Source organism: Rhipicephalus sanguineus, chromosome 2, assembly GCF_013339695.2.
Source record: "Rhipicephalus sanguineus isolate Rsan-2018 chromosome 2, BIME_Rsan_1.4, whole genome shotgun sequence".
NCBI lineage: Eukaryota > Metazoa > Arthropoda > Arachnida > Ixodida > Ixodidae > Rhipicephalus > Rhipicephalus sanguineus.
Window position 1 is genome coordinate 54,808,886 of NC_051177.1, and position 22,336 is coordinate 54,831,221.

At 43.2% G+C, this 22,336-nt stretch overlaps 1 protein-coding gene across 3 annotated transcripts in view; it reads right to left on the reverse strand.

The window, feature by feature from the left end:
- Positions 1-2,176: 2,176 nt before the first annotated feature.
- Positions 2,177-22,336, reverse strand: part of LOC119382979 (glutamate receptor 1) — a 154,702-nt gene continuing 134,542 nt past the window's right edge. For 2 of the 3 annotated variants that reach the window (XM_037650922.2, XM_037650921.2), the window contains 7 exons: positions 21,610-21,965; positions 17,417-17,615; positions 16,280-16,524; positions 13,950-14,058; positions 9,987-10,124; positions 5,689-5,763; positions 2,177-4,364 (listed from right to left, as the gene is read on the reverse strand). In XM_037650922.2, coding sequence (XP_037506850.1) covers positions 4,263-4,364; positions 5,689-5,763; positions 9,987-10,124; positions 13,950-14,058; positions 16,280-16,524; positions 17,417-17,615; positions 21,610-21,965 — 1,224 coding nt within the window. In that variant the 3' untranslated portion in view covers positions 2,177-4,262. Of the gene's footprint in view, positions 4,365-5,663; positions 5,764-9,986; positions 10,125-13,949; positions 14,059-16,279; positions 16,525-17,416; positions 17,616-21,609; positions 21,966-22,336 lie in introns of all 3 variants that reach the window. The other variant, XM_037650923.2, reaches the window with a different exon arrangement.

The following is a 22,336-nucleotide window of genomic DNA, read 5'->3' on the forward strand; positions in this document are numbered from 1 at the left end:
TCAATTGCATAGCCACCTAAATTAGGAGGACTGGTAGGCCAGTATTTTCCAAATAACCGCTGTCTTGGAAAAACTTACCATCCGCCAAATAAACGATGAGCACATAAACCAAAAGGAAAAGCAGTGCAAGCGCGTCAATGTACCCAGAAGGAAATAAAATAATTTGGTAAGTCTATACCCCACGTTATACTTGAAACAAATAGCAATTACCGCAGTGAAAAAAGAACGAAAGAAAAAATAAAAGATGCATGCGCACTTTGTCGATGAGGAGAAAAGCTAATATCTTTCTGAAAATTCGTAGAAATTTCTTATAAAAACAAAAATGGATACGGCGCATGTTTTAAAACTAGCCCCTGGCAAGTTTCACTGCACCTTTATTTTAGACATTTTTGATGCGTTGCCTGTGAACGCAACGAAATAATCTTACAGTATGTTTAATCTATGCCATACCATGTTGCAGTATCCTGTCGTAGCAAAGCGGTCTCATTCAAATTATTTCAAAGAAAGGTCGGTCATCATAGACGTCTTCTTACCGTCTGAAGAAGCCATTTTCCTTGCTTCACACAAGTATAAATTTACTGTGACAAAAAATTTGCAAGCATTTGATTGCTTTGCTTGCACTAATGCAGTTTTTATCTCCTTATATCGCTCGCTCAGTTCAGTAACTTATTTTAGAGCGTGCTCGTGTTGCCCCATTGGCTTCTCTGGCAGCAGGATTTTTTCAATGATGCCGACATTATACATGCATTCCTTACAGAACATAGCAGCGTCTGTGCGCTTTTGTCTCGTTTTCAGCGGCACTTTATGGGCCTTTTACTGATGTGGACAATATGGACCGTACATGCAGTGATGGAAGTTAAAGGAGTACACCCATGCTAAAAGTGGTCTTACCTACTTACTTACTTGTATGCGGTGGACGTGAAGCTTTCGACACGATGGCGTAATGTTCATATCCGTTATTCATAAACAATGAGCACTCACACCTGTACACATATTTTTTTATTCAGATTGTCGAGGTGCTTTGTTCGTCTTGGGGATAAAAATGGCGCTTTATGTGTAGCTGTGTGTTAGAAATGTAATCTCTTGCTGCATCTTGAACGTTGGTACGCCTGTAAGCAACGTCACAGACATTTCAAGTGCACTCTTTTACGATCTCGAGGGTCCTTGGAACAGTTACGGTGAATTAGGTATGAGGATATCTTATGGTACAGCCTATCGACGCCAACACCTGTGCACCAAAGTTTCCAACCACAATTTACAGCTCGGTGTAGCTGGGAGCTATTAGCAAATATTGCCGCTTTCAGAGAGAACAGGTTATGAGTGTGTAGGCATATTCCTAAAACAACGGCAAAACAGTATAGTGAAGCAAGTACGAACCTTCAAGTCAACTGAATCATTGAGATCTTATTTCTCTAACGTCGACATAATAGCTTAACTGCACTCAACATAATTTCGCGTGCACTGCTGTTCGGGTTTCCGGGAAACCTTTAAGGTCTGACGCGCTTCGTACATATAATTTAATGACATAAATTAGGAGTAAGTCTCGAGACGAACTTGTGGCAATCCTAATAAAAGGAAGAGGTTTATCCTGATGTAGCGAATGGGAATTATAATCGCATTTAGGTGTTCGATGTGACCGCCACTTACGCGCTGAAATTGTGGGCAGGCATTTATTGATGCCACTCACCGACTGACATGGTTCCGTGGAACACAATGCATGTGTTTCGTTAGTTCATCGCTGGTATTTTCACTGGTGGCTAATCAGTACCACAGAGATGCATGAAGGTTCATGAAAGAGAAAGAAATTGTCACATGAACTTACTTGTAGCTTTGTGCTAGAAATGGATGAATGTCAGTTTCTCTCTTTCTTTTTTCGGTCTCGATGCACGTAGACGACATATGTAACAAAGGTACACCAACATGCGACAAGCTCACAAGTACTTGTGAGCTTGTCGCATGTTGGTGTGTTTTTTGTTATCACACCATTTCCCTCCGTGCATGTGCCATATTCTATGCCAAGTAATGACATGTCAGAAACCTACTCCCAAAACAATTTGGTCACGCAGTATCTCGCAGTTAACAGTAACTTGTTTCTGTAGCAAGATAGTGATGAATAACTTTCGCTGTCTATGTTCCCATGGATGTGTTGTGTGTGTACATACGTACAGACAGCAGCTACGAAACAGGAACAAAGAAACTTTATTGTACACAATAATATTTCCCTAGATATCCTTCTTCTTAGATGTGAATTTTATGGGAATGTGTTTAGAACAATGTTGAACCCCCATAAGAGACACACAGCAAATTTAAGAGTGCGAAAGTTCTCGCCGCAAGCACTTAACAGCAAATACTATACAAGCGCGAAAGCCTCCACGCGTAAACACCTATTATATGCTAAACTAGAAATCGGGTTACAGTCACTCAGCTCTTTTCGGGACTTAAATATTTCAAAGGCGAATAATACAGGCACAAGTGCTTCACAGTTTTGTAGGCAAATTTTCAATTTCGAACCAGGAATGCCTTAAGAACCATAATATCAATAGTTTCAAATTAATAGAACGTGATAGTGTTAGTGGCTCATAAACTATAATGGCTCTTAATTTCGTGGAAGTGCAAACTTTGACCAGCTCTAAATATTCTTAGGGGCTATTCGCCCAATTCAACAAGCTGTCGTTTTTTTTTAAGTATGTCGGCTACGCTGTGAGCACCCAGCAATGGACATCATAGACAGTGACTTCAGTCGCCCAACATAAAACAGGTGGTTCGAAACTTAACTAGCACCGTGTATGTCTTAAAAGGTACGCAAGCGTATTAACTATGCACACGCACGGTCTAACTGATAAAAGTATTTGTGCTTTTATGAGGAAACGCAGGCGAACACGCACTGCGCTATCGTGAGGTAACAACAATAACGTCTCGAGTTGCTATTCCACGAAAGAATATCAAGAGGCTTGCTTATTGCACTTTAAACAGCGTAAAATGATTGGAAACTAAAGAGATAGAAATCGCTTCCTACGGAGAGTTCCCAAACAATCAATGGGGGGAGGGGGAATATATCTACAATACGTCAACAGCTTTGTTAAATCTGTGTGATTCGAACTGAAGATTCCGTATCATTCGTCTAGCCTAAAGGAATGCTTTGTAGAAATGTATGAGTCGAGTTTATGCTTTGTTTACATGCCGTTTAATTAGTAAGATGCCCTTTAACGACACCGTGTTTTGTTTTGATTCAGGTGCCGTTTCTTTTTTCCTACGTTCGAGTACGGACTAATCACGCGGAAATAACGGAATGATATCAAAGTCTGAGTAATAATGAATGCCTATCATCTTCCTCTACTGTCTTCGAAAGAGCTGTGCTTTGAACTCGTTGAGGTCTCCCAAAAATTTGTTCTCGTACAAAGAGATTGTACAGACCCGTCGTCATTTCTGTGCTTTGAAATGATGTATGCGTGCAAGAAGAGTAAGGCCTGCTTTTTACACCAATCAAAATGGGCAGGCAGTTGCGGTGGAAGTTGTTTCGAAGAACACGCTAGGGTCGCTTACTCGCCCCACAAGAAATATAACCGGACTTAACTTGAAACATATTAAAGAGCTCGCGTTCGTACAGAAGCAAACGTGCGGCGCGAAGTTGAACCATAACGTATTGTGGGTTGGTGTTCTCTCAGCTTGATTTAACTCCAGCTCCTCGCGGAGTTTTTGTTAAGCTCAGTAAAACACCGTGTGAGCTTCGTAAAATGGCTGAACGCAGGTCGCAGGCTAGTGTACGCGGAAAAGCGTTCAAATTCAAATTAAAAGCAACAAAAACACTTAACGTTTTCGTCCTTCATCCTCAACTTGCAATTGCGTGACTAGCTAGCACTTTTCGAACTTTACTTTTTTCTAGTAAGCGTTGATTCAAACTCTAGATGAATATCAGAAACAATGCTTTTGCTTGCAAAATTGTGTCTGTGTGAACTGAAACGACATAGCACTGCACAGATATGCCCGCGATCGGGTCGGTTGGCTCAATCTGAAGAGAACCTTGACGAAAACCTTGATATATACTCTGTAAAGCTCCAAACTTCTTCAGAATCATTGAAGTCAGCCCCGTGAATGCACAAACACTGCTGATACTTTCTGGGAGCCCAGATTCGATGTAGCGATCTGTGTCCCCTTCTGGGCCTCGTTCAAAAAAGTTCGTCACACAGAGTTCACGCGAATGTCTGGTCTTCTGTGCTTGGGAGTCTTTTTCACGGGTGTGTGAGCGAGAGGCAGAACCGTGGTCAGACCTGGGTGTGGGTGTTGTCTCCGGCAAGAGCATGGTGTTCCAGGATACCGTGGTCAGGTCCGACCATATTTGATGTGGGGCTGTACATTTGCTGGACCTAAGAAAATAAAATGAGCAGGATGCGAAGTAAGATCAGTGCTTAGAGCATCAGCAAGAAAAGAACTTAGAAGATGCTGCGTACCAAAGCTAACTTTTTAGATAAACGCTAGCTGGTTTCTCCGAAAGTGGCATGCGTCATACTGCGCGATTAGGAAGCTTGCCATAACTTTCTGTTTTAGAAGCGGTTCTCCGCTTACACTGCACGTTCTCAGAGTAATAATGAATACCACTGCTCCCACGTGTAAGTAGAGTACTTATCCTTAAATACGTAGGTAGGCGTGAACGTGTTTTAAGTTTTCATTTTAGGTATGTTACTTAGTAGACCAAGTAAGGAAAATATAGTTGAACGGTTCCGTCGTTCTTCGAACTTCCTTGATCGTGCAGGTCGTTTTATAACAACAATTTCAGACGGAAGTTCTGTAACATGGATGAGCTATGGCAACAACTAATTTTCCAACTCCGATGACATTCGCTTTAATCTATCGAAAACAATGGTCCACATTTATCTTTACGTTGACGGAAAGAAATCTGTAAAGAAAAGCGCTAAGAAATGATTAGCCGCGCTACTTTCGTTGATTCTTCTTTGTGCGTGATCATTAATGTTCATGTGTGTGGCACAGGATTTGGCAGGCAGTGTCACATGTTGATATAACATTTAGGATGACTGCCAGATGGGCATGTTGGTAAAGGTTCATGATGAAACAAGCGCAATATGCATGAAGACTTAGTCGTGTGTCATTTCTAAGTCTTCGTGCATATTGCGCTTGTTTCATCATGAATTGAAATAACAGCTGTAAATATGTATACTCTCATTGTTGTGAAATTATGCAAATTAAGATTGCATAAGTTTAGTAGATGAGGCACGTGAGGTGGTCACCTGTGCAGAGCGAGAGCCACTCTATCAAGGCACACAAGCTGCATTTCGATCGAACGGCCATGGCACACCATGGTTCGAACAGGAGGGCGATGCTTTTCAAGACATCATTATTAAGAACATGAAATCATTCATTTTTGTTTAGCCTTTCTTAATGCTAGCAAAATACTATGAGTGCTTAATTTCTCTTATGAATTGATGTTTCGACATATAACATCTAATCTAGTAAAACTGATACAGAACGAGCCACCGAAATCTACCCACGATCACGGGTGCGAAAAGACTACTGTGCAAGCAACACGTGAGTGTTATTATATGTGTGTTAGCTACGAGTGTGCTCTCAAGCAGACAAGTGTGCGTTGGGAAGTGAGGGAACTATTGGATATCAAGACGATGTCAAGAGCTCAGAATAAGGTTAAGTACCCAACTAGAGAGAGCCTTGCCGTACCCTTCCACGATCGCCATGTTGTGTCCCTGTGATGGACATTCGTACTTTGGCCTTCATAGCCTCATACATTGTCATCTGCAAAGAGAGAGACACACGTAAGTGACAGGAAAGGAGATATTGGAACTTGGAGAAGAGACTGTTCAAGACCCGAGCACATAGAAATAAATACGCTCGAATTCAGTTACCTGTTCGACTGTGGCAATCATTGGGAAATTCTGTTTTGTTTGAGAGAGAGAGAGATGACGAGGAAGCCCGGGAGGTTAACAAGATATTAGAATCGGGTTTGCTACCCAGCAGTGGGGCGGGAAATAAAAACAAGAAAGAGGGTGCAGACAGAGAGAAAGAGAGAGAGAAAAACGCACAGGATACAAAACAACACGCACAGGACGGACTTTCCGGTTACAGTCATTCAGAAAGGTTGGTCGATCGCAAGCGCAGTAGCGCTCGCAGGACCTTCTTCTGTGTTGTTGTGTCCTGTGGATAGCGTAGAATTCTTTCCTCCGACAAAGGTTGGTCATCCGATTTGTTGAGTGAGTTGCAAAGCAATAGTCGCTGTGCACTATACTGTGGGCAGTCGCAAGATATATGTCCATTTGTTTCTTCATTGCCACAGTGGTCACAGGATGATGTGTCGGCCATCCCAATGCGAAAATCATGGGTGTTGGTCAACGCAACGCCCAACCACAGCCTACACAAAAGGGTCGCGTCTACTCGGCGAAGCCTCAATGGGACTTGAAGACTTAAGGTAGGGTTAGAAGAGTGCAATCGGGCATGCTTGAAGTGCGGCTCATTCCACTGTGGCGTGGTGCGTTGGCGAGCACGCAAACGGAGCTTGCGTACAGCGTCGATCCTAGAAAGCGGTAGGAGTAGCTCGTGGTCTTCTGTGTGGGCTGAGCGGGCAGCTTGATCGGCCCGTTCATTGCCGATGATTCCGCGGTGACTGGGTGACCACTGAAAAGTGATTTGATGTCCTTTCTCATTTAGGCGGTGTGTAACCTCTGCTGTCTCTTACCAGCTGTTCGTGCGGTCCACGGCGTAAGGCTGATAGTAGAGATTGCAGTGCTGCCTTCGAGTCGTAGAGAATAGTCCACTTGTGTGTGGGTCGGTCAATGACGAATTGTAACGCGGTACGGAGGACTGCTAGCTCTGCTGCCGTCAATGTTGTTGCGTGAAATGTCTTGAATTTAATCGTCGTAACCAACCTTGGTATCATGACTACTCCGGCTGAGCTGTTCGGCAGGACGGATCCGTCAGTGTTGATATGTATGGAGTGTTGGTACCCCTCGTAGAAGAGAAGTAAAGTGAGCTGCTTAAGTGGTGGTGACGACAATTACGTTTTTTGTGGACGCTAGGTATTTTAATGTTGATATCTGATTGAGTGAGGCACCATGGAAGAGTCCGAGGTCTTGCAGCAGGAGTGAAGGAAGTTGGTATTGATTCACCATGCGCGGTCACTGTAAGATGTGCGTGGTCGGTCCGCTAGTACAGAGGCTAGGTGATGGCGGGGAGTGCTAGAAAGATGTCGTATATGTGTCCTCAGCACTTCAGCCTCAATGTGGGCCTCGATGAGGTGGTCCCTTGCGATGGCTATAGTCGCCACTGTTGATGCATTCTGAGGCAAGTCTAGAGAAATCCGGAGTACTTGAGCCTGTACACTTTGTATCATCCGTACACTTGTTTTGCTTGCGTTGGTTAATGCAGGCAGGCTATACCGTAGGAATCGGAGGAAAAGAACCCTGTATAGTCGCAACATAGCGGCTGTGAACATTCCCCATGCCTTTCCAGCGAAAAACTTGACCAAATGACAAGTGCCTGTCAACCGCTTTTTCATTTATGCTACATGAGGGCTTCATGAGACGTCTCAGTCAATTATAACACCTCGTACGAGCGGAGGTAACGTCTTTGGCCGTTTATTATTACGCTGTAGCTCTCTATTGGTTTGCGCGTAATACATTTCTCAGAGGAAATTTCCAGACCTCTATTACGGAAGTAAATAGCAGCTTGAATGCAGTTCTCTGAATTCGCGCACGCAACTCTAGACGTGTCACTGCACACGTCCAAACGCAGATGTCATCCGCGTACGTTGACAGTCTGACAGTGCTTGGCAGGTGCTCATGGATAGCGATTAGCGTCAAGTTGAATAGTACAATGATATGCTGCTTCTATATATATAGTAGAAAGCGTATAGCGTCGGTGTAGAGTCGCTTTCGGCGTGTTCTTCCTACTAGACATCAGAAAAAGTAACGAGGTGGCCACTTAGACCAGCGGTGCTGTGGTAAGTCACGGTTTAGCGCATGTAGAGCTAGAAATGCAAAGGTAAGTAAAAAGTACAGTGTTCGAAAGCAGTGTCCTCCGCCGTTGAGGTCTAGTGGTTATGGTGATCGATTGCTGACCCGAACGTCACGGGATCGAATCCCAGACGCGGTGGCCGCATTTCCACGGAGGCAAAATGCTATGCGTTTGTGTGCTTAGATGCCTCAAAGACTTCTTAGTGGACACTGGACTAGATAAGCGCTTGTGATAAACAGCAATGTGTTGCTATGTATGAAATGATGTGTTCGTGTACTGTGGGTAGAACTTGGATAGAAATGTCTGCGGGTGAACGTTCTATTGCAACGTGAACTCCTGCAACTGAACTGTCCATTGTCATGTTATTTTTTTTTATTTGCTTTAGTTTGCTATATGTTTTTCTTTACTTGTTCATTTCTGTTTTTGGGTAACCACGTCTTCTCCCCTGTAGAACTTATAGAAATAGAGTAGCCGAGGTAATATAAACCTCAACCTCTCCACAGCAACCCAGTTAGAACAGAACAGATATCAAGGTTTAGTGACGTAAAACCACAACAATTATTAAAGCTGTGTCATAAACTGTCGATGGGATCAGAATATTGGGCGACTACTCCGGCACATTGCAAGCAGTGACAAAGCATTACTTTTAAATATCTTTTCTACTTGTCGCGTTCAATTGGTTAAGTCAATTCATGTTCTTTGAGATATGTTGCTTGCACCGAGTACTGACACTGGGCCTGCAGTAGAAGTTGTTTTTGAACGAAATGCCAAAACCATGCTTCATGTATATACGTCTTAAAATGGACATATGGTGTGTTTAGAGAGATGAAAACAGTATGGTTCAAGCCATACTGCCACGGCCTTCTGCGAACGGGAAAAAAGAACCGGAAAGGAAAATAAAGGTCACAAAACACTTTTTTAAATGAAATTATTCGAGCTAGCTAAAAATCATCTCCTACATATACACGCGAAAATTAAACGAGGGCATGGCGCGAAAGTTTGTGCTTACTTTTAATATACACAATGTCGCTAGATTTCCACAGTAGAGACAAGAATGGTTACCAATGTAAATCTTGAAACATTTGCTGTGGTTATTCGCACATTGTGCGTTTAACAACACTGGACAAATTAAGTTAAGCCTGAATGGTTGCTTGCTGGGCTTGTTGGTTCATTGCAACTCATGCAAGAACACAAAAAATGGAAAGTACTGTGATAGAGACAGAGTGTAAAGAGCGCTGCTTATTCCGCTGACGATACCAGGTATATGTAGTAAATACGAAGTACCAGCAGGTAAGGAAAAGAAACAAAGTCAAAATACAGAATAATCAGCATGAAATGCGCATGGTGATAGCGACATGGTCTTAATCACTAACTTTTTAAAAACCTGAGAAAGTTCGTGATTATATAGGAACATAATCAGCATGAAATGCACAAAGTGATAGCGACATGGTCTTAATCACAAACTTTTTAAAAACCTGAGAATGTTGGTGATTATATAGTCACATGTTCCTATATAATCACGAACTTTCTCAGGTTTTTAAAAAGTTAGTGATTAAGACCATGTCGCTATCACATTGTGCATTTCATGCTGATTATTCTGTATTTTGACTTTGTTTCTTTTCCTTGCCTGCTGGTACTTCGTATTTACTACATATACCTGGTATCGTCGGCGGAATAAGCAGTTGGAAGTCAGCCCTCTTTACGCACACTCTCTGTCGTCGTCCTTATAATTTTTTCATGCCGTTGCATGAGTTAAGACTGAAGCTTAATTAAACGTTTCGACCAGGTGCTTGTCTTCTTCATGACAAAGAACCATAAGGACACGTTCGTTTTCAGCTGAGACATCCTTTGATCACATCGGTCAGTCACTTACTATTTAGCACTATGTGACCCCTTTGTCTTCCTTGGATTGTCCATGTGTTATTCTAAACACGTGTAACTCAGCACTCTACCTCATTTACGCATTAAGCATTGATCATATTGCCATTACGAATAAGTTGATTGCTCACCTTCGAGCGCGCTGCTTCCATGCGAGATTTGTAGCAAAACTCTAGCAAGGCCACCACCATGGCCAGCACAAGTCCTCCGATAAGGATGTAAAAGCAACCGGCAACGTTGCTTAGTGTGAGCTCGTTCTGAGTGGACTCCTGCGAGAACAGCCACAGCAATAAATCAAAGCAACGTCTAGAGGCACATCAAGTAACTGCGCAGAACACCTGCCCAGAGCTAATGGACCACTTGATTAGCGAGATCACAAGTCGCGTTTACATGATACACAGCGTGACTGAAGCGTATCGCATTTTCGCAGCTTGTCACGGTAACGCTATGTGAAAGCGTTCACAGCTCCCACGATTTCGTTTGAATCATGCTGAAACAACAGCTTAGTTCTGGCCGGCGCGTTTTACCGATGAGTGTACGCGGTGACCACAGTCCCGCATTTTTCTTTTCTTTTTTTTTTTTAGAAAGCAGCTCTTAGGCGCCCGTCCCTGCGTTGAGCGGCGTCGGTGTCGTCGTAACCGACAGAGCGAAGGAGGACAAAAGAGAGCGAACGCGGAGCGCAGCGGAAGACGAAAGACAGCGATAGCGAAGAGAGCGCGAGGAGGAGGGAACGACAGTGGCGAGACGACAGGTTCCGCGGCAGCCACTCGCGGCGCCACAGTAGTGCGCGCCGTCGTGCGGTCACAGATGACGTCATCATTAAGGTATGCGGCGAGGTCGTCCACCGATACCATATATGGAAATCAAGCGCTGCATAAACGGAGGCCGGTCCGCGGCGGTTGTTGTGGAACGCGCCCACGCGCTGCCTTCCGCGGTCTCCCGGTTAGCGAGGCAGTCGCGCTACGTTCTGTCTGCTGCGGTTGATGTTATATGGGCAGCACAAAATTGTGCGTGCCAGTCACGCTACTCACGGCGTTCTATTCATTGGTAGTGGCTGTGTACTTCTCGCGCACCGCGCTGACCAAAGACGTCGTGCACTTCGTGCGTCTCGCATTAACCGCACATCGACTCACACCAATATTACTTGGGGGTGACCTTAATGTCGATATAAAAACAAACTAGTGCTTCCTAGAACAATGGAGAAGAACGGGGTGTTCTTCTCCATTGTAATTCATCCCATTGCTGTGTCGACCTCGCGAAACACTTGCATAAACCTCGTCTTTGAGGACCCGGCATTGGTGCAGCAAGTGAGCATATCACCATTCACTTCTCCGAGCACAAAACTTCCTTCATTACAATCAAATACTGACAGAGGAGTGTTTCTTAAACAAAGAGTTGTGTAAAATAAAGAGTGGTATGCAACTGTACATACGCACACGTCTCTCTCAAACTGTTTGTCTCAACTTATCGCAATATCAAAACACCTATACAATTGCGCTCAGAATTCGCATTAGGCAGTATCGTAATCTTCGGTGATTTTTTTTTCCTTTTCTAGACTCGATGAGCCATCGTTTAAGAGCATCGCGCTAAGCAATTTGCCTGGATTAATCGACCTCTACTAGCTTATTTGTGGCCGATTTTCCTTCCTAGCACGTAACAGCCACGCGGTTCTATGAAAATGCGATGCTCTGCATTCCAATTTGCCATTATGTAAACGCGGCTATTTCTGTTTCAGCATAGAATATGATGCCTCTTCCCAACTTTTCCCTCTATAATAGTTATGCCCTGCAGGTATATTTGATCCACTATTCTTTCTATTCCCTTCTCCCAATCCTCCAGCGTAGGGTAGCCAACCAGATGCTTTTCTGGCTAACCTCCCTGCCTTCCGGCTTTTTGTTTCCTTCCTTTCTTCCTACAATTTTTTTCCGGACTGAAAAATTTTTCACTGACGAAATAAAAAGGCTCGCAGGGATAAAAGGGAATCAGCTCGTGCAAGAAGAGTGAACTAGAGATTTTTGGTAGAGGCCTTTGTACTGCAGTGAACATAATGGGTTGAAAATGATAATGAATGGTGTTAACAGAAGTATATTGTGTCACTAGCACTTACTTGACCGCTGGGGATGTACTGAGGTTTGAGCAATATGACGGCACAGATTTTATTAGGATAACGCGACGAATATAGTCATTGTAGTTACAAAGACATCGGTTAATAAACCTAAGTTCGCGTCAGATTTACTCTAGCGAGAATACTTTATTTGATTGTAACATAGAGGGTTTTGTTGCTTCTTGAAACCGTGATGTGCAGTGATTGTTGGCTCAAGATTGCTGAGCAGAGGCACTGAAAAGTGCGAAAACAGATATATATATATATATATATATATATATATATATATATATATATATATATATATATATATATATATATATATATATATATATATATATATATATATATATATACGCGAAACTTGGAAAGACATCATATAAAGCATTTTTAGAGCAAGATATCGCAATTAAGGGGAAGCGTTGTGTGTGTAATTACGTGCACGCATGTAGGCTAATGGTATGTAATCAAGAACCTGTTTGTTCCCGTCTTAACTATGTATCAACCGGGCTGATTAGGTGCGCTCCTGAAATGGTATGTAACATCGTTACGGCAGTCTTGTAGTCCGTTGTTAAGGGCGATGACCTGCTCATGAAGCTTATTTCTGCCCCAAACTTTGCCGAAACAGAATAAGTACGGCCCTATCAAAACATTGGTGTTTAGCCGGCAGCATTTCAGCGCCTGATCGGCAACATGGTATCTTGAGTAATGAGTCATTATTAACTGATACCCGAGCTTAAATTACTGGTTTTAATAGCACTGTAACGAAGCTTACAACAAGTCAGCTAAAATATTTCTTTACAGCAGTACAGTGTGCAACAGCATTAACCAAGAAAACAGTAACGACAACTTTGGTTATTTATCTTGTTACTAGGACGGAAATTAATGACGTAGAAGTATTAAAGGCGTTTTAAATTGAACGAAATCACATATATTGCAGGCGTTTATTTGGCGTATCTTCGTTGTTCATACATCCTCGTTATCATGTGGTGTTCTTCGTCATCGATTGTGGGGACTCGGCCGGGCTGTAATCTGTGCCTTGAGTGTGGGCGCTTCGCTGCGTCTTCTGGGCCTCATTAAGGTCACATTACCTGTTGCGTCACAAGCGGGCAACTTCAAGCGGGCCAGCTATACAAAGTTCCTCTTTGTATGGCTGTTAGCTTTCGTATTTATATTTGTGCCAAGACATTAGTACAAATACCAACATGTGTATCATACTTGGGGGTGCTCGTAATAATCTGTCGGCGGCTTTGCACTTATTAGATGCTGCAGCAAGGCTGCATTCAAGAACAGCCGTTAAACAACAACTTATATTCTCCTTATTGGAAAAGCAACCATAAGCGCTGCATCTAATAATCTCCAACTTACATATGGTGGTCGAACGTAAGATTTCGCATTACCCGCCTTACTCACTGCCCGTTATGGAACTCACGTCGTCAAAACTAATTCGGTGTCTACCATCATCGCCCGCTTTCTATGCAGATCTTTGTTTTGGCACGTAAAACTCAAGATATTTTTTGTAATAACTATTTGTATGTTTCCATACGTCATTTACAGGCATAAAAATACGATTACATGTGTTTTTAGACTGTTCATGCGCGTGTTCATATGGAATTATTTCAAATGTAATTCATGTGTTCTGGTGGACGGGACACTCCCATCGTATTATAAAAAAAATGGTCTTTAAACAGCAAACATAAAAAAAACGTGTTATATTTTTGCGGCTATAAGCAGTTCCCTGCAATATGCTTCGAGATTATGAAAAATGAGACCACGAGTAAACAGCGCTAGACAGTAGTTATTTGCGAAGACGCGTTGAACCTTTTTTTCTTTTTCTAAGCGGCTTGTTTAAATGAATGCCTCTGATCGAGAACACCTTGAATTTTTTGGCGACGTGAACACTTCTCAGCCAGCCTCTGAGAGAATACAAAACTGCCGTGATCTGGTGCCTCTGACAACTAAAAAAAAAAACGCCGTTTGTAACACTCACCTTGCTGTCACCGCTTCTGCATTCACTGCGATCATACCACCACTTGTTCTCTAAACGAGCCAGGTCCCCGTTTTCCTTCATGCTGAGAACTGCGAGATTCAGCCGGTCCCTACAGAGAGAAAATAAGCGTGAATGTTGTTAGGGAGATTTATTTACGCATGTACCCACAGTTCCCTCTAGGGACATTGTTTAAGGGGGAGGGGGGCTCTACAATGCTAAACTATGTAAACAAGATCACGCAGAACATAATGAAGTACAAGAAAACAATTCTCAGCATGCAATACATGGCGCAAAAGAAATAGGCTTGGAAATTTCTCTCGGGATCATGCACAGTGGTGAGAGAAATAACAAGAAAAATAATCTACTTATACTGATAGAGTGAAAAATTCTCACGCGTTCATTCATTTCCACGCGATTTACAATCTACAGCAGCAGTAGCAAAATGAAAGAGATAAAAAAAAAAGAGGACAACCCCAGCAGTGCGGCGGTTTGGGCACGTTGGTATTCCATATTGAAAAAACTAAGAGCGCACTTTGGAAAACACGGACGACAAAAAGACACACATATGCACTTGTGTGCATATGTGTGTATTTTTGTCGTTCGTGTTTTCTGTGCGCTCATAGTTTTTTCAAGAAGGACAACCCCAAGTATGATTGTGGGACAGCAACCATGTGCATGATATTTCCATCGACGCTGCCTTGCATACTCTGTGTAAGCACTTATTTTTGCGCATTCTCAAACCGCGGGACTGCCAAGATAAAGAAACCAGATGAATATAAACATTCCTGCAGGCATGGCTGTTTTGAAATTACAATGCGTGCTTGCATCCGTTCGCAGCTGGCTACATTAGGGCCAGCTGATTATAGATGTTTGGAGAGCGCCCCGTGGGGTGTGTATATAATGCCGCGATCATTAAATCATCCATCCATTAAGCGCGTCCTAAGACTTTCGGTGATAAAATGCATCATTATTCCTCGTCGCATAGCCTCATCTTTTGAGAAGAGCCGTTACCAACCGGCCGCGCACCAGTACTGACGATTTGTTTTTAATTTATATTAGTTACGTTGCATTGCTTTGTTGATACAATGATAGGCAGGCGCGCAGAGAGTGTTCCTATTGGAAGCAGTATGACTAGCTTTCGATTCAGTTATTTCATAAAAAGGTTGCCTTGCTTATCATTAATTACCCAAGAAGGTCAATCAGAGGGCTCAGAGACTGTTAGTTTTATGAATATATTTTTAAAATTTCACGTTTTGTTCTAGTGCGGCTGAATTCGCTAATTTTTCAAGTCGTTTAGTAACCTGTTTTACTTTAGCTTTAAAAAGCTTTATTTATCTGATAGAATATGCATCATCATTGCTCGATTAGAAACTTACTCCTTTACTAAATTCTTGCGTGATTATTTCGCAAATAGCTACAGAGCTCTATAAGTGAAAAGTTGGCGAAAAAATATACGGTACATTAGGGTAAATCATAGTAATTAACTCCATCTCTATTAATGAAAAAGTCTCGCCCATTCCTTCTTTCTTGCTCTCTAGTAATTTATCCCGTGCTTTCTAATGAAAAAGAATCAACCTTGAATGTTAGTGCCGTTCAATGTGGGGCGTATTTTAAATACTCCTGTCGAAATTAGAGCGCAGAAGCATAAAGGATGGACACAGCCAGCGGCAGATTCAACATGTGTTTGCCTCTTGTTCGTATTATAATCGGTTGTTCCTGCTCGATCTACCTTATAACGAAATTTAAAGCCTTCGAAAAAAAATTATGGCTGATTCGCAATAGTGGGGCCAAGCTTTGAATGAAAAGAGCAGCTGGGTGGCCTTCCTTGTTTTTTCTTTTATTTCTTTCTTCTCTTTCTTTATCTTTCTCTCTGTTTATTGTATCTCTGATTTGTATCTGTTTGTTTATATTTCTCTCTTTCTATTTCTTTCTTTCTCTCACCATCTCTTTCTCTCTTTCTATCTGTATTTCTCGTTTTACCCTTCTTTCTCTCTCTTTCGATGTCTTTCTCAGTCTTTCTATTTTTTAAGTGTTGTTCCCCTCATTCCTCTCTATTTTTCTCTTTCTCTTTTGTTCTCTCTTTATTTTCTTTTTTTCTTTCTATCTCTTTCCTTCTCTCTCTCTCTCTTTCACATGTTTCACGTGCTCCACTTCGCCGAGCCGAGTTTTCGTTTAACGCTCGCACCTGCTGTACTCGGTAGTGGGGCTTGTCCAATTCCTGTGGCGCATACCCAACTGTGGAGTTTTTTGCAAACCCGCACAAACTACGGCGAGATACAAGAGCTTCGCTTTTGAAAGAAGCGACGCATGAACGAGAGCCACCTTCGTACCTGAGATTCGAGCCAAGCGGCGTAGCGACGCCATATCCCTTGGCATCGAGGTTCCTGCCCACCTTCATGGTGTCGCAGGGGTGTCTCTCGTTGATGTAGTCGTTCTTGGTGGACTCCATGAGGAAGGCGTACTTGCCCTTGGACTCGCGCACGCGCCGGATGCCTTCCTCGTACGTGGACGTGAAGACGTGCTTGCGGGTGTTCATGAACTCCCACATCCGCGCGTACACGGCGATTTTGGAGCGCTGTAATACAGCGATGCATACGTTATAGCAGGATATTAGCTGTATCAAATATTTTCTCCACACCTTATTTCTTGACCATGCGAGTTTCACCTAGACATCCAAAGTAAACAAGCAAAGAAGACAAATATATGAAAGGATGACCCGTATATCGCCGAAACATACCAGTGTTTGAAGCTGCTTAAACCGGCAGTACCAAACAGATATTTACGTAGGCCATTATGATAGCTAAAAGCTCTCCCTGAAATTAGATATACAGGAAAGGAGCGCTTTCTCACAGATATATCCCAGATTTAGTACCTAGAGCAATGCAGTAACGTAATTAAAAGTCTACTTGAAGCATAGTGATTAGCTTCAAATTATGTCGAGACAGTAGGCCAAGAAAAAGCAATAAAGGACAGAATTTCTTTTAATTTATGACATAAAAACTATAGTTCATGCTCTACACATAGTCGTGGGATCGATTTAGTTTAGCAAGCTATATTCTTTACAAACGTTTGTCGATATAACGAAAGAATGTGCAGGATATACTGTTATTGAACCTTTTTTAGTCCTTTGCTGAAGCAAACAATCTTAACTTATCTATTCTTTTAATAAATATTATTAACTTTCATTTGATAGCAAGGAAAAAAATATACGTGTGCATGTGAAGAGAAGTGACCGGTACATCATCATTGCATAGTTCTTGAAAAATATTTGCAGTTGACATAATAAAGTAAAGTAAACCTACCAAGGCACATCCTATATACTGCTGTTTTGATAAAATAACGCGAACTAGTTAATAGAAAAGTTTGACGCCTTTACGTGAAACGATCCGTTGCTACGAAAGCTCAGGCGTCACTTCCTTGATTCAATGTCGTAAAACATTTCTGTTCTTTGTCATTCATTAACTTACCCGGAAGAACTCTTGAGTAGAGGAGAAGGACAGCGTGCCGTACTCGACCTCCGTTTGTTTGGCGAGGTCATCGGCTGAATTGATGGGCGTGACCATTCTCTCGACGGTCAAGAAGGCAGCCAGGTTGGCAGTGTAGCTCGATATGATTATGAGCGTGAAGAACCACCACACACTGCCAACGATGCGACCGGCCACCGATCTGCAAGAAAAGGCCCAGACTTCAGGGCGGGCTGTTTTAGAACGAGGCATTTGCAGTGCGTGAAAAGAAAGCCCTTAAGAACTCAAGCCAGGCTTTGCCGATAGTGGTGTGGCCAGGTGGTGGTAAATGACTGCAGTAGATAAAGACTTCTTCATGCTTACCTGGAGCTGTCGTACAGCCTTTCACTATTAGTCCATAGATAAAACAGCACAAAATTAACAAGATACAAAGATTATACATATTATATGTGTGTGCTGACGTCTGTTATGTGTCGACTGTTATGTTGCCCATATGTGCGGATTCATCCCCAATATGACCAGATGTGTCGACTGCTATGTTGCCCGAATGTGCCGATTAGATTCAGTACTGACCAGTGGCATTATCAGAGACATTATTAATTGCCTTTCGGACAGTTCCTCTTACGTTACGATGGTGTTGTTTGATATGTGTGTGTGTGAGTGTGTGTTTCCATACGTGTGCTCGTGTGCTTATTTTGCATGTGCTGCTGTTTGTATGTTATTTCTATGCTGTATGCTCGATCTACATTCAAGGGCTAAGGAGTAGCCGGCGCCTTATTTGTGCGCCAACATCTTCTTTTGCATTATGTCAAAAAAAATAGACACAGCACAGAGCGCTGACTTCAACTAACCTCTGTCCTGTGTCTTCTTTGTGTCTTGTTACGTTTGTGCTGTTTTATCTATGAACTATGCATCACTAATTAATTAGCTTGCCAGAAAATGCTGCACTATCAGTCTATTTCCCAAACGTTTCCTTGTCATTTCACAGTTTGTCACATGAGCATACAAGTAGAGCTCAAGTCAAACCCATTTCGAGCTTTTTGCTTGTACTTGTTTTAACTGTTGTTCTTAAGTTTGGGCTGTGAAATTAGTTTGATTTTATAATTCAAATTAAATATGCACTGCTAAGCAACAAAAGATAAGAAGATGCATTTAAGCATTTATCAACGAAGCGTTCACTCAATAACCATGAAGAGCGTTGCATCACGTGCGGTTTCCTAAGCAACGAAAACAGTGAGAGCCGGCATGGTTTACTTTACTCTGTCACTGGGCGATTAACGTTTAGTGTAGTGTGCGAATGGCCAGTGCATGATCAAAGATGTGGTGCATACCCTCTCTATTCGTATATTGTAATCAGATGCAAAAAAATGGCTACACTTATGATGACGTTCTCAAAACGTACGTAAAGGAGAAAAAAAAACAAAACAAGCCTAAAGCTGTCTACCTTTCGACATGAAAAGCTTGTACGAGACGTACAAACTAGCTGTTGTCGACCTAAGATCATATAGCTGACAAGCTTCAGCAAAAGCGATACAAGCGAGTAGAAACAAAGCATAGTCTTATCTCGATCGACCCTGAACGGCCCAACACAACGCCTCGCTCTGGGGTTATTTGCCCGTCAGGGCCAATTCGTCTCCGGGCCCCGTAGCCCTGGGCGCCGTCCACCGATAAGGTTACGACATCTGCCCGTCGTCAGTGTGGGTAAGGTTTCCATCAACTTAACACCAAGGCATCGGCGAAAAGCACAGACGGTGTAAGGCTGCTGATACAAATGAGTAAGAGGATTACTGGCCGGCGGGGAGGAACGGATAAATTGGGAGGGTATAGCGACGACTACAGGATCGGCACGATGGCAACACTGCCTTGAGTGATCAACTAGAGATCCTGTACGGCGGGACTTTGGCCTTCTAAGACTCCGGCTATAAATAGAACCAATAAATTCTTTTTTGCCAGTGAAGTACCGTCGGCGATGTTTCAAAAGAGCCCGTTGGCAACTAGATACTCTGATACCATATAAAAAAGAAGTGCAAAATTGACCTTACCTATAATATAGCAGTTCTTCGTTCGAAGCGTGCTATTTTTAACCCATGCCCATCACTTAAAGTTTGATAGGTGCTCATTCATAACGTTTTTATCGCTTGTTGCATAGGTGATAGGATGTTAACATAATTGCGCTTATTCAGAATGAGACAACACAGTATGATTATATCACGTAACTGACATGAGCAACTGTCCGTATGTTTAAGCTCTACAAACCTTGCCAGGACCCGAAGACGAATTGGTTGTTTTCGAATAAGTCGCCTTTCACGCGCAACTTCCATCAGTGATTACGCGTACTACTGACGTGACCGAGCGTTATTTTCGTCATTAAGTGCCCTAACGAACTCGAAGTACCTTCGGTTTAAAGTACCACTAATTCCCAATGGGATTGTGAAAGTTTACTGAAGGATGTACCTGGGCATGTCAATTGCCAGTATCGCTTGCAAGGCTTGATAAGCTTGCAGTCAACATCCTCCACCTCGTCCTCGTCGTTGACTCAGTACAAATCAGTCGAACTCGAGAAAGAAGTTGACATCGAAACATCCATCAATGGCATACATGACGTGGTAATATGAAGCTGTCGTTAAATTCAGGGGGAGAAGGGAGAAGCGTTTGTTCTTGGAAACAGCAAGAGAGTGCTCTTTCTTCGCCCGAAGTGGTGTATGAAATATATTAAGTGAACAATCTGCTGATGATCTGGGGCTGTAACAGCGGACAAGTAAAATTATACTAACATATAAAAAAATTACGTCGTCTCACTGGTCAGTTACACTGTCGAACACATGCGAAAATACAACGACGTCCGCCACAGTCGTGATGCCTTGTCTAAATTGTGCAAAACGAGGACGTGAGCTTAGCAAGGGGCATGGACAGTAACGTTCATCGTGCAAGAAGATTCTCACAGACAGTGAAGTTCATATTATTTTGTTGTACCGTTCTCACGAGTTTCAAACTTTTTTCTTCGCTCGTGGAGAGCGAACACGTGGTCATGTGCCCAGCGTGCACTTGTGTACATGTGTGCACATGCTCTTCCGTGGTGCGTGCGTCGTTCTGGCTAAACAGGCAACGAAACGAATAATATAAAAAATAGCAAAACCAAAAGTAGAAGCAGGCCGAGCGGTGGAAACAGTGCCCACACTGAGAGTTAGAGGGAGCGTCTCGAAACAGGGTGCTCCTTGGCTCCCCTGCAAGTCGGCTCCTTTGCAAGCCATGTCGTGCGCTGCTGAATATTAATATCTTTATTTACTGAAACATTGTATATCATCACTTATCAGTTCGAAGAAGCGAACGCTAGCCACACTCTTCTGGAAATCAGCCGTTCCTACAGTATGCCGACAATGTCAAAAGCTACTCGGCTAAGATCTTAACTGAGTAGCTTGTTGATGCTGATTAGATTGTATTTGGGATATTGGCGCGCGACCCAGAAGATAGGCAATGATGACCACACAGGGAACAACGAAGAAACGACTGCTCTTGTTTTCTGACTGGGCTCAACTTCTGACGTTTTTTGTTTAGCCTATCTGAACCCACGTCCGCTTATTAGTGCCTGTGTAAACATGATATGTCAGCGTAAGAGCCTTGTTCTTCAGACAGTGGTCCCGGGATCTATTCAGGTTCCTATTGTAAACATCACTTATAATGTATCATCACAGTAGCCATACTGCTGACAGAAGTGTGTGTAAACATGTTCACGTTGTTCCGTGCTCCAATTAGATGTATTCCTGCCGGAGGCCACAATCAGTGGCCGGAACTGTGGTCCTTGACGTGGTGCATTAAATGGACTATGAGCATACAGAGCTAGGCTTGCTTGTACCGGTAGAGATATTAAACCACTGCTTTCCTAGCATATTGTTTCAATATGGTTCCTTGAAGACCACGGTCTCCATTTCGTGGAGCACGTGGCTTCATAGCATATTGTTTCAATACAGTACCTTGAAGACCACGTTCTCTATTTCGTGGAGCGCGTGGCTTCACAGCATATTGTTTCAATACAGTACCTTGAAGACCACGGTCTCTATTTCGTGGAGCACGTGGCTTCACAGTGCTCGTTCTTCGAACGCAGCTGCGCGTCAATGCAGCGCGCGTAAGACAGCAGCACATGACATGGTTTGCAAATGGTGCCGTGAAACGAAGGCGAGCTCCCCGGGTCGGCCTACCTGGGGCAGATGTCGCACCCCTGTTGCATGAAGGCTCCCAGGGAGAACCAGAGACTGTTGTAGAGCGAGAAGTCGTTGGACACCGAGGGCCCCACGAAGGTCTCCTCGTAGCGCCACTCGTGTGGCGAGAACCGGCTGACGAGGAAGAGCACCACCGAGACGCCCACGTAGGCGAATATGATGCACATCCAGATCTCTCGCGACAGCGGGTTCATGAAGGAGAACACTCCGGGCTTCATTTTCATGGGCTTCTTGATCATGATGCTGATTCCCAACGACATAAAGGGCTTAGTGAAGTCGATCACCCGCTCCCGGGCTGACGTGATAGTCAGGGGTGCGATAGCAATGTCCGCCTCCTGCAACGAAATGAACCACTTTGAAGAACAGCGCCTACATATGGTCTTGTGTGCTGTCGGGAAGACCGATGTAATGTTAAGCAAGATGAGAACAGAGTTTTAGTTTTTACGTACCTCCTTCCGAACACAAATGACAACAGAAATATTTTGAAGAAACATGTCTGTGCAACTACCAACTCAAACAGGGCTTGCTGTGCCGAATTTTTTCTCTAGCGTGTCGCTAGACGACCATGAGGCGCCTAACGATTCCCTTGGTCTCTTTGCTTGTCATTCGTGTACTTGTGTCCTTCGTGTTGGAGGCTTATGCAGGAGCTTTCACACGGAGGTTCTGAATGCGCTGGGTTTAAGCTTCATGCTAACAGTGCATCGAT